General features: G+C 27.5%; 1 protein-coding gene across 4 annotated transcripts in view; it reads left to right on the forward strand.

Moving 5' to 3' along the window:
* The window catches only part of LOC100209956 (tyrosine kinase receptor Cad96Ca), a 69,591-nt gene extending 66,251 nt beyond the window's left edge, over positions 1-3,340 (forward strand). For all 4 annotated transcript variants that reach the window (XM_065808929.1, XM_065808930.1, XM_065808932.1 and 1 more), the window contains 6 exons: positions 1,339-1,461; positions 1,547-1,617; positions 1,760-1,800; positions 1,884-1,983; positions 2,067-2,163; positions 3,012-3,340. In XM_065808929.1, the coding sequence (XP_065665001.1) occupies positions 1,339-1,461; positions 1,547-1,617; positions 1,760-1,800; positions 1,884-1,983; positions 2,067-2,163; positions 3,012-3,152 (573 nt within the window). In that variant the 3' untranslated portion in view covers positions 3,153-3,340. The remainder of the gene's footprint in view (positions 1-1,338; positions 1,462-1,546; positions 1,618-1,759; positions 1,801-1,883; positions 1,984-2,066; positions 2,164-3,011) is intronic.
* The last annotated feature ends 8,700 nt before the right edge of the window (positions 3,341-12,040 follow it).

The following is a 12,040-nucleotide window of genomic DNA, read 5'->3' on the forward strand; positions in this document are numbered from 1 at the left end:
TTATAGTACATTAGATATAATAGATATGCTTAACACTTAGATATGCCAAACTTATTTCCCTTAATGGTCTCTGCAAGACATTACAGTTTCTTTACCTTAGATTGCTTCAAGTCAAACATTTTGTCTTGAAAACGTTTTTTAAAGACTAAAAGGTTGAAATCTATATAGCAAGGTTACACTGAATTAATGGACCAGAAAAAGATTTTCTTAAATAGTTTTCAAGAAAAAGTTCCATTGGAAATTTTCCCACAGCAGCACTTTGTTTATTCCGTGGTTATGTGCTTAAATCATGAAAAGCCATAAAAAACTTAAATTATCTGCTTCATATAGTGCAAGTTGTACTCGGCAACAACTTCTTGTTTATTAGTTTAAAATAATTAAAAAATTAAAAATCTAGCAAAACAAATTTTATTTTTATTGAACTTTGCAAGATTTTTAAAAATAGCGCACTAAAGTCTTTTTTTTTATCTAAAAAAACTTCTCTTTTTTTTCTAAAAAAAGTTCTTTTGTTGATAGGATACCATATCCGGTGGTATACCATATCCAGAGTTCTTAATTGGCAAAAATTAGGTATCGTTTTTCTTATTGACCCAAATGAAGAAAAATCATTACAATGCTATTGCTGTTTGTAACTCTTACATCTGCAAACTGTTTGACAAAGTTCACTTTTTTTTACAGAAGCTGAAGTGCAAATAGCAAAAAACCATTAAAGTCTAGTAACTTCTCCATTTTTTTTGTTTCTTTAAAACTTTAACAATATTTGTTTAGCTAAAAAAAAAACAGTTGAGTTTCTAGTTTAATAGGAAAAGCATTCATTGACTTTATAACCTAAAGCTACACATTATAGTATGTATTTTAGGTATGCTTCCTTTCTATTTCTTTCCTCTTCTGTTTTGCCAACAAGGTGAAAAGGTTCTTACCAACGACGAGTTGTTAATAATTGATTTCAGTTAACAAATTATTAGTCGATGAGGCTCTTAAAAATTGTCAGAAACAAAGTTTTCAAGTTTTAAAAGTTTAAATAAGTTTTAAGCTAGAATTTCAATTTTGAAAATCAATATAATGTGAATCACCAAAGTAATGTGGTGATTCACATTATATGTGGCGTGATTCTAAAAAGTTGGTATTTTAAAATTCTTACATTTTAAAAGCCTAAATTCGCAAATTCTTTCGTCAACATTTTGATTTTTTTTTTTGATAACCAGTAAATAAATTTTATAAAGAAAAATATTTTTCGAAAATAATAGATTTTTGAGTTATATAATGTTTCTTAATCTATTATTTAATGTTTTTTAATCTATTATTATTATTTGATAATCATTATTGTTTTTATTTTAGATTGTTCATCGTGACCTTGCATGTAGGAATATTTTGGTTGGTTATGGAAGAGTTTGTAAAGTTGCTGATCTTGGATTAGCGAGACGATTGGATGAAAAGGGGTTTTGTAGAAGAGAAAAACAGGTAGAGTTAAATACAGAGTTTATGATAGAAGTTTTGTTTAGTGAATTATTTTGCTAAAATTAGTTTATGACTACTTTTTACATAGATTCTTCTTCCAATAAAATGGTTATCACCTGAATCGATCAAACATGGATTGTTCTCAATTAAAAGTGATGTGTAGGTTTTGCAGCATTTTTAATAAATAAAAGTTATTTGAAAAAGCTATTATATATTAAAAATGTATAATGTATAAATTTATAAACGTTTACTAAACAGCATTTTTAAAAGAATGATTTGCTTGATTGATCCTTTTTTTCAGATGGTCATTTGGTATTTTACTTTGGGAAGTGATCACTATAGGTGAGAGACTATTAATCCGCAGCGTTATAGTTTTAGATCTACTTTTACTGTGTTCATTCAATGTATGAATCTTTTGTTGATAGGTGCTATACCATACCCTGAGTTCCGTTCCGAAGATATACCTAAACTACTTTTAGAAAATAAATATCGAATGCCTAAGCCAGAACATTGCAGGCAAGAAGTGTAAGTTAACAACACCTTATTATAAGTAGATGGTTTTTACTTTTGACATTGCACTTTGTTTGTTACTTTTATTTTTTGGTTAGTTATGATATTATGCTATCGTGTTGGCAGGAAGATGAAAACTGTCGACCAACATTCTCCGAACTTGCAGAATCATTTAATGCAATGAAAGATGATAAAGTAAAAGATTTTAATTATGGGTCATTTTATTTTGAGTTAGAGTAAACTTCGAATTTTTATATGTTTATGGAGTTTGTCTGTAAAATGAGATTTGTCCATGAAAAACACGTCTGAAAGCTACCATAAAAGCTTTAGACGTATGTGAATGCGTTAAAATTTATTTTACTTAAGTTACAATTATTTTAGATTTACATGAACTTAGATCAATAGGCCGGGTGAATAAAAATGAGCAATTGCTTTTACTCAGTAATTGGTCAGCTTTACGTGAATAAAAACTTTAGCAATTTTAATGAACTTTTTATTCACGTAAAGCTGAACAATTACTGAGTAAAAGCAATTGCTCATTTTTATTCACCCAGCCTAATATGACGAGAATGCTTACGCTTCGTTTGTTTTTTTAAGTTACAATTATTTTAGATTTATGTGAACTTAGATCAATATGACGAAAGTTAACGCTTCGTTTGTTTTTTCCATGCTTTATATAAGGTTACTTTCTATATATATGTGTTTGTGTGCCACAAAATTTGAAATCAATTTTTGAAAGCTTTTTTCTCAACCAATTTTGCTCAAATTTTGCACACTTAATCATTTTCGATGACAATACAAGGAAATGGAAAAATTTGACCAAAAAAAGTTAATTAAGTTAACAAAAATTTAATTTGTATTTCCCCATAAGAACACTGAATTAATTTTAAAAAAATTTAAAAACGTAACAGTAATTTTTCCTTCTACAAAAGATAACAAAAAAAGAATTTCTAGGCCCAATAGAATTCTGCTTGCATAAAGCATGGATTTGAAAAAAGAATATTTTTTTTTTGATTTACTAGTTTAAGTTACAATTATTTTAGATTTACGTGAACATAGATCAGTATGACGAGAATGCTTACGCTTCGTTTGGTGAAGATGATAATACAACAATGAATGCCGATTTGATGTTTAATGACCAAAACTGCGTTGTCGAAAACTCAACAAAATTTTCTGAAATTTGATTTTAAGCTTAAAATCGGAATTTTTGTAGTTTTTCAGATTTTCAAAGATTTTCTTTGAATATGAAACCTGAACTTGATAGAATTATATTTTTTACAAGTTTATTTTTCAAGTTGTTACGTATTCAAAGACGTATTAAATTATTACGTCAGGATTGTTTATAGTATTAAGATAAAATGTTTTGTTCGTATATACTGGCTTAATATTTTGTAATTCTATAAAAACTACTTTAGTTAACTGGAGTTAACAAAAAGTTAAAACATATCAAACTTATTAATTAAACAGTTTTCCATATTTATTTCAGAAATTTTTTAACATCTCTGTATTAACTACGCTATTTATTTAATTAACGCAAGTACACAATTGTGCGCAAGTATTTGTGAAGTTAAGTAATTATCACAAAATTGATAGAGTAAAACCGGATTAAACCGCACACTTATCAATAAAAATTTAATAACTTTTTTATTTTATTTTTTTATTAGATAGGTAATAATAAACTACATAAGATTATATAAATGTATGTTAAAAAAAATAATAAAGTTATTGAAAATTTTAAATGTAAAGTAAAAAAATTGTGCGGTTTTAGGCGACATTCTGATAAAACCGCACGCTTGAGAAAACATTGAATTTTTTAAATTGTAACTTCTTTTTAATTTTTTTTTAACACAACTTATATTTAAGAAACTATATTAAATTTTTTACATTTTTTGCAACAACAACAAATATTTGGTTCCAACTACATGTTTCTTTGGTAGACATGTTTTTTTGCACAACCGTTCCCGACACATCGAATTCTCGCATTGCAACATTTCTGCGTGTAGCTGTACTCTACACTTTTTACATTTTCACGGCTTCCTTTGTTGCTTTTTCTTCATCTTTTTGTTTGAGGAGCTCGATCATATTTTCTTCGCTAACACATTTTCGGCCAAGTTTTGACATGTTGCACTGCTTCGATTTCTTAACATGCGATTGATTTTTGGCTTAAAAAAACTTCTTCAACTCTATCTCGATACTGTTTTTGCAACGCTCAACACGTTTGATACCTATCAAACTTAAAGCTGGTGTAGTTGAGAAAGATGGTAATCGGTGTGTAGTTGGGGTAGGTGCTGCGGCGGCTGTTGAAGGTGGATTAAACTTTTGTGTGATTGCTAATGCCTTCTGATTTATGTTGTTTTTATTAAGTGGAAATAACCCAGTGTACTGGAAACCAGCGATTGCATGCAAGCGTGTAAAACATTTACCACTCTCGTACAGCAGTTTAAGTAATGGTGAAAAGTTTTGTTTATCTAAATTCTTACATTTTGAGTCTTTGTAATACTTTGTAAGAACTTCTTTCCAAGCTTGCTTGACATGACAACAGACACCTCTATCTAATGGTTGTAGAATATGTAAAGAATGCTCTGGTAGACAAATCAAGATTATATTGTGTTTTTTGCACAGCATTACCGCTTCCAAATTTATGTGAGTTGTATGTCTATCTAATACTAAAATATGAATACCACCAATTTTCACCAAATTTCTCAATGGCTGAAAGAAGTATAAATACTTCTTTCAACCATTCAGTAAACGCATCGTGCTCCATCCAACCTGATTTTAAAATTGAATATTTTGTGCCAGTTATACAAAGCCGAAAGTTTCTTTTGGCTTTGTATATCACAAATGGCGGTGCAAAATGCCCATCAGTGTTGCAGCAATTGTTTACAGTGTAATGAATTTTTTTATTGTTGCCAGTAAGTTTAAATGCACCTCTTGTCCCTTTTCGACACACTGCTTTGCTTTGCCTTGATCACCCAAAATACATGTTTCATCACAATTCCAAATATGCGACCCAGAAGTTATACCAGTCTGTGGATATTGCTTGGCGATGCATTCAAAATAACGATCAATTATTTCTGGCGTACAAGAAGCGGCTCTTTTAGATGCTAAGTTATCTGCTTTGAAATTTCTTTTGACTATCTTTTCATAAAGGCATAAAACCAGTCTTTACCAAGCTTGCCATTTTTGAATAAGTGCAATTTATATATCGCGTTTAAGGTAGCCACATACAAATTCTAGGATTTCGTTTCAGCTTAAACCATAACCCAAGTAATTGGAACGCATGCACCATCAATCTTTCTGTTTCATTTGAGAGTACCGTTGTTGTACCTGAGCCATGGAAGCCTTTGTTGTTGTTACTTTTGCGATCTTTGAGCGTTGAGACTGGAACGCCATGTTTGAATGCAGCTTTTCTCAGTGATGTTTTAGTTTCTTTGGTGGCCGGTTCTAGACAAGAATTCAGGAAAGCCTTTCTATGAAAGAAACATGAAAATTCTTGCTATGATAAACATGATTACTTTTTAGGATAGAATAATTGAAGGATAGAAAAGAAGAAAGAAATACATATATCCTTTCTGGCAAAGAAAAATCAAAAACTTGCTAGCAAAGAATTTTTTAGGATAGAAATCGCACAAGTAAAAGTCATTTTCCTTCTAGCAAAGAAAATTGGAAAAACGTACTACTCAACGCCGTTAATGCAAGTTCTCAAACTTTTTTGTCTTGTTTGTTCTCGGTGATATCAAACATATTTTTTTTCCGGTCTGCAACATTTGTTTTTAAACAATATGATATAAGTTTTAAAAGATATGTTAAGTTTAAACAATATCAATATATATATATATATATATATATATATTGTTTAAAACTCGACATATCTTTTGCGATGGAGTATGAAAATATGTATATATATTTTCTACAAAAAAATAAAAAATATATATATTCAAATAAAAAATATATATTAATCTATGATAATTTAAAGACCGGAAATTTAGTTAAATAGTTTTATGGCATTATAAAATAGGGATGGCTCACATCACAGTAATGTTTAAATTTTGAGCTTAGACTTTTAAATAAACCTTAAGAGGTTCAACTTTAAAAGTCTAACTAGTCGTATGTCAATTTGTGTGTTCTTCACAGTCATACTAATGAAAACTTTCATATAATATGGAAAAAACAGATTTTAAACTTGAAATAACTAATTTTTTTCGACCTTTAATATGTTTGCAGACATATGACTGGTTAGAAATTAAACATATAACTTAAAACTTGTTTGAAAAAGTTGTTTTCTCAGTTTAATGTTTTATCTTCATTGAGAGCAGCACTATTTTATACCAAAATATGGTCCATCAACTATAAAGCAAAATTTTATATCTAAACTTGAGTAATTAAAAAAAATTTAACTTTGTTTGACTTTAGACAAACTAAAGCGCTAGGAGAAAAAAAACTTTTTTTTTCTAAAAATTATTCGGGTTAAAAAAATGCAGCGAAACATAACCTTTTTATAAAAACGCAAAATTCGTGTATTTTCCAGTACATGCATTAACCGCGTTGAGTAGCAAAGAAATTTTAGAAAAGAAATTTTAAGAAAGAACTTGCGCGCAATTTGGTAATTACAGTTATGATTTTTAATTGAATAAATGTTAAATAATTATAATCGCATTAATTTTGGCAAGTTTTTTTGCAAGTTTTTTTGGATTAATGAAATAAAATTCTGTCGTAGCAAGTTTTTTAGATTTATTAAATAAAATTCTTTCCTAGCAAGTTTTTCGCATTTATTAAATAAAATTCTTTCCAAGCAAGTTTTTACGTTTTACGTTTTACGTTACATTTTACGTTTATTAACTAGTAAATCAAAAAAAAATTCTTTTTTTCAAATCCATGCTTTATGCAAGCAGAATTCTATTGGGCCTAGAAATTCTTTTTTTGTTATCTTTTGTAGAATTTTTAAATTTAAAAATTACTGTTTTTACTAAATTTTTGTTTTTTAACTTAATAACTTAAGACTTATTAACTTAATAACTTAAAACAATAGGTTTTTAACTTGATAACTTAAGACTTATTACTTAATAACTTAAAACAATAGGTTTTGAATCGCTGCGCTTTAATGTCTTCGAAACTGCAAATAATTTGCAAATCAATGATTTTTGTGACGTAATACGCAATTCATATCAAATAAATAAAATGTATGGGAAAATACAAATTAAATTTTTGTTAACTTAATTAACTTTTTTTGGTCAAATTTTTCCATTTCCTTGTATTGTTATCGAAAATGATTAAGTGTGCAAAATTTGAGCAAAATTGGTTGAGAAAAAAGCTTTCAAAAATTGATTTCAAATTTTGTGGCACACAAACATATATATATATATATATATATATATATATATATATATATATATATATATATATATATATATATATATATATATATATATATATATATAGAAAGTAACCTTATATAAAGCATGGAAAAATATTCTTTCTTAGAAAGTATTTCAAGTTTCTTTTCAAAATTTCTGCCAAAAAATATTCTTTTGTAAAAATTTCTTTTCTAGTAAGGTTTCTTTATTTCTATCATAAAACATTCTATTCTGAAATTATTCTTTCCTAGTTTTCTATCCTCATTTTATTCTTGTCTAGCATGGCACACCGTTTCTTTCATATCAGTTAATGCGGCGAGTATATTGTCTTCTTTGTATGCTTTTGTTTTTTTAATTGGCATGTTAAAGTGAGTGAGTTAAATTGAATTGAGTGAGTAATAGTTTTATTGAGAAATAACATAATAGTCGGTTTTTAATGAGTAAGAGATGATTTTATTAACGAATAATATTATATTTCATTCATCAAGTCAAATTTCCAATAAGATAGTGCTAAAATTATTTTTTAATCAGTTTCGGTTCAAGCGCTATTTTGTTCGCAACGATAAAAAGTACATAAAAAATTTTGACTCTCGTTAAAATTGAAAAAAAAAACAAAAAATGGAGTTGAATCGGCATATGATTTTATCAATTTGAATATATGAGATTCTGTATTAGAATCTATTTTTATTTTTTTCAAAGCCATATCCGTTTAGTTTTTATTTGATAATTTCGATCAGTGTGCGGAATAATATGGTGTGCGGTTTGACCCGGTTTTACTCTCTTGAAGAATTGATATTTAGCTAACTACGTTTTTTATTTGTTTTTTTCTTAATTGTATCTAAATATATTTAATGACATTTTGTATTAATAACTTTAATTTTTTCTGAATTTTTATTATTGTCAACTGGTTTATGTTGATAAAGAAGTAAAAGTTCTTATTAAAATAATATTATAACTAGATAACATATCTTATCTTGTTATAATATAATTTTAATAACAACTTTTTTTTATCACTTTATAATTGAATCGGTGAATGTTAAAAGGGCGTAAAATTTCGACAAATTAAAAAAAAACTGCATTTTCCTCCGTAGTAAATTTTTGTTAATGGTTCAATAATTTCTTTTTTGAAGGCGAAAAATGTTATCCTCTTCAAAAGTTAAAAATTATTAAACCATTAACAAAATTTACTATGGAGGAAAATACAATTTTTTTTTAGTTTTCCGAAAGTTTACATAGTTGCACTTTTAACGTTCACCGATTCAATTAAAGTATACAAATCCCCCCCCCCCCCAACCCTCCCTCTTCCCAGTTAGAAAAGCGGAAATCGGATTTTACGAACTTTTCTAAAAGATTTTTCCAATTTAAATACTTTCTCCGTTCCGAAATACTGTTCCGATTTGCATTCAACGTAAAGAATTATTGAAAAATAAATTATGATGTTATTTTTTTATTTTTTACACATTTACATAATTTTTAGTTTGTTTTTTTTTGAACATTTAATACTCCATTAGTATTAAATGTTTAAAAATAAATAAATTTTATGTACAAAATAAAAAAATAACAATTTAATTTTAGATAATTCTTCATGTTGAATGGAAATCGGAACAGAGGGAATTATTTTTTAACCGAAACAAATTAGTATTAATTTACAAAAAAATGTTTATTTCTAATGTTTTTCATGACTTTTATTTTTAATTTTCATGACTTTTTAAATTTTGGGGCGGTATTTTCAGGGGTTAAAAAAAAACGGGTTTTCGCTTTTCCTACATATTACATAAATAATAATTTTCAAATAATTTTTTTTGTGTGTGCATATTATCAATTAAATGATACATTTTGTAAATTATAAACAAAGAAAAGAAAAAAAACGTTTGGATCATTGTTTTGGGGTGGCCGTAAAGGTTGGTTGATTGGACCATGTTACCAGGTTGTCAGTTTTTTATTTTTAATAAATTTTCTGAATTAAATTGACTGTTTATAAGTGAAATAAAATTCCAGCTACTTCTGTATTAAAGGTATAAAATCAAATCAACTGTGGTAAGTTTTATTAAAAACCGGTAAGTTTTTAACCGTTTTTGTTAAGCATAAAAAACATAACTGGATGCAGAGTGGTATATTCGTTTCTAGTCTTTAAGTTATAAAGTTATTTATTTAAAAACTTTATTTCAAGTTGATTTTTACAAGAGAGTTTTAACATTAAAACTAATTTAAATTAACACATTTAACTTTATAGACAGTACACGCGCACATTTTATAGACAGTACACGCGCACATTTAAATGTCATAAAAAATTACAATTGTTTCAATAAATAATAAATGTCATGAAAAGGTTGTGTTTTTTTCCCTTTTTGCTGATATTGTCTCGTTATTTATCACTATATACGGAGCCTTTAGTAGGTAAAATCAGTTTTTTGCTATAACGAAGTTCATACGTAAAATTTTTTATTGTGAATAGATTCTTCATAAATTCTGTATTTAGACAATGGATTTAAAAGTTTCCATCATAAGATATATTTAAAATTTCTTAAGTGAATCTTTGTACTGTTGTCAAAATTTAATAATTCATTCAGAAACAAATCAAATTTTTTACTGACTATACTTAAAGCTTTTTTATGAATTTTATTTAACTGTTTGTCTTTTTTTTTATATATATAACAAAACATTCAAAATAGAGGACAATAAGAAAATTTAGGCAAAATAAAAGGTTTATCACGAAATAAAAAAATTCTTATGTGTAAAAGAGCAAAGCATTTATTCTTAGCTTTACTGCATAACTGTTTAATGTTCCCCAAACTTTAGATTTTTATCAATTGTTGCACCATGTTGTTTTACCATATTTGAGGCAGAAACCCTTTATTACCCATTTTTAGCGATAGATTTGTTGTGTTTTTTAAGCCAACTAAATGAAATTGGAACTTATCTGGATTAGTAACCATAGAGTTTATCTTAAACCAATTGATAGGATTGGTTGCTTCTTTTTGTAAACGAAAAATAACTTTCTCAAAGCTACCACAAAGCTATCGCGAGCTTAAATTGTGCTATCATCCGCAAAAATACAAAGTTCGGTATCTTTAATGATTAAAAATAAACCATTTATAGAGATGTTGAACAAAATGGCTCCAAAGATTGACCCTTAAGGCACTCCAGGTAATATATCCACCCAGTTTGAGGTAGAAGACTCTAATCTTACCCTTTGTTAACAACCACAAATATAAGATAGCATAAGAATAAGACTTTCTTTAGAATTACTAAGGCATCTAATTTAGCAATTAGTAAATCATGCGGGATAAAATCGTACGCGTTTGAGAGGTTTAATAATATTGATCCAACAACATCTCAATTACTAATCCCTTAAGGACCAGGCCCGAGATATCTCGGGTCATGCTATATGGTCCAAGAAGACCGAACCCGAGATAACTCGGGCGGTCACATATTTTACGTTTCATTATGTATTAGCCCGAAATAACTCGTGAAAATAATCTTATAACAATATTATTATACTAAATCAACTAAGAATCAATCAAATTAATAATATTTATAACAGACTTTTTTTTATTCTTAATATGTCAATATCTAAGTTCTAAGCATAAAAAAAAAAATTGATTTTTTTGGTGCATTTATTTGAAAAAATATCAGTACGTTAAGGGGTTAATACATTCATGTCACAAAAAAGTGCATGCTGACTACTATAACCTGTTTGGAAGCAAAATCGAATCTCAATAAATACCATGATTTGTTCTTATAAAATACTTTAAAAAACTTTAGAGAGGGTGGTAGAACACTGATTGGACGGTAGTTCGGCTTATCTGTTGGATCATTCTTCTTTAAACAAGGTATAGTATCAGCCATTTATATAAATGATGGGTTAAGCGTGGTTTAATGCTTTAAAATGATTACTTTTATTCTTAGCAAATTTTTGTCTGATGATTTTTCTTAAAGACATTTTTTCGTAAGTAAAAATCTGCTTGTGCTATATTTTTGCAATCCAAGTTTTTATCACTTTATGCTCATTACACAATGAATTTTTCCAAAAGCCTAGTTTTTAATTTAATAAAATTTGTGGAGAAAAAAAAAAGTTGATTTTTATTAAATATAAACAATTTTTGGTCAAAAATGCAAATATCTTTTGTGAGTATAATATATTTTATATAATAAGTTGCTATTAGTAAATAAGTTAGGAATATTATATATATATATATATATATATATATATATATATATATATATATATATATATATATATATATATATATATATATATATATTATATATATATATATATATACATATATATATATATACGTGTGTGTGTGATTAGGGTGATCAATCGTCTTAATTTAGGAGGATATGTCCTACCTTTTTACTTGTTGTCCTCCGTCCTCCTCTTTGAGACAAATATTATTAAATGTCCTCCTTTTACAAAATACTTTTACTATAAAGTTTTGAAACACTTGATAAACACTCCGCTTTATTATGTAATTTTTTGTGAACTTTCGAATCATCTATTTGTCTGTTTAAAAATTCTGCACACAATTGCCCCCTTATATTTGAATCAAATTGGTTCGAAAGTAAGATACTCCCCTCCCCGGTGGGCACAGGACGTAAAAAAGACGTCTTTTAAACGTCTTTTGAACGTTTTGGACGTCTTTTGAACGTTCAAAAGACGTCTTATTTAGGTCCTATTCCCACTGGGTCATATGCGAATGCAAATAGTTTTT

This window comes from Hydra vulgaris, chromosome 11 (assembly GCF_038396675.1).
Source record: "Hydra vulgaris chromosome 11, alternate assembly HydraT2T_AEP".
Classification (NCBI taxonomy): Eukaryota; Metazoa; Cnidaria; class Hydrozoa; order Anthoathecata; family Hydridae; genus Hydra; species Hydra vulgaris.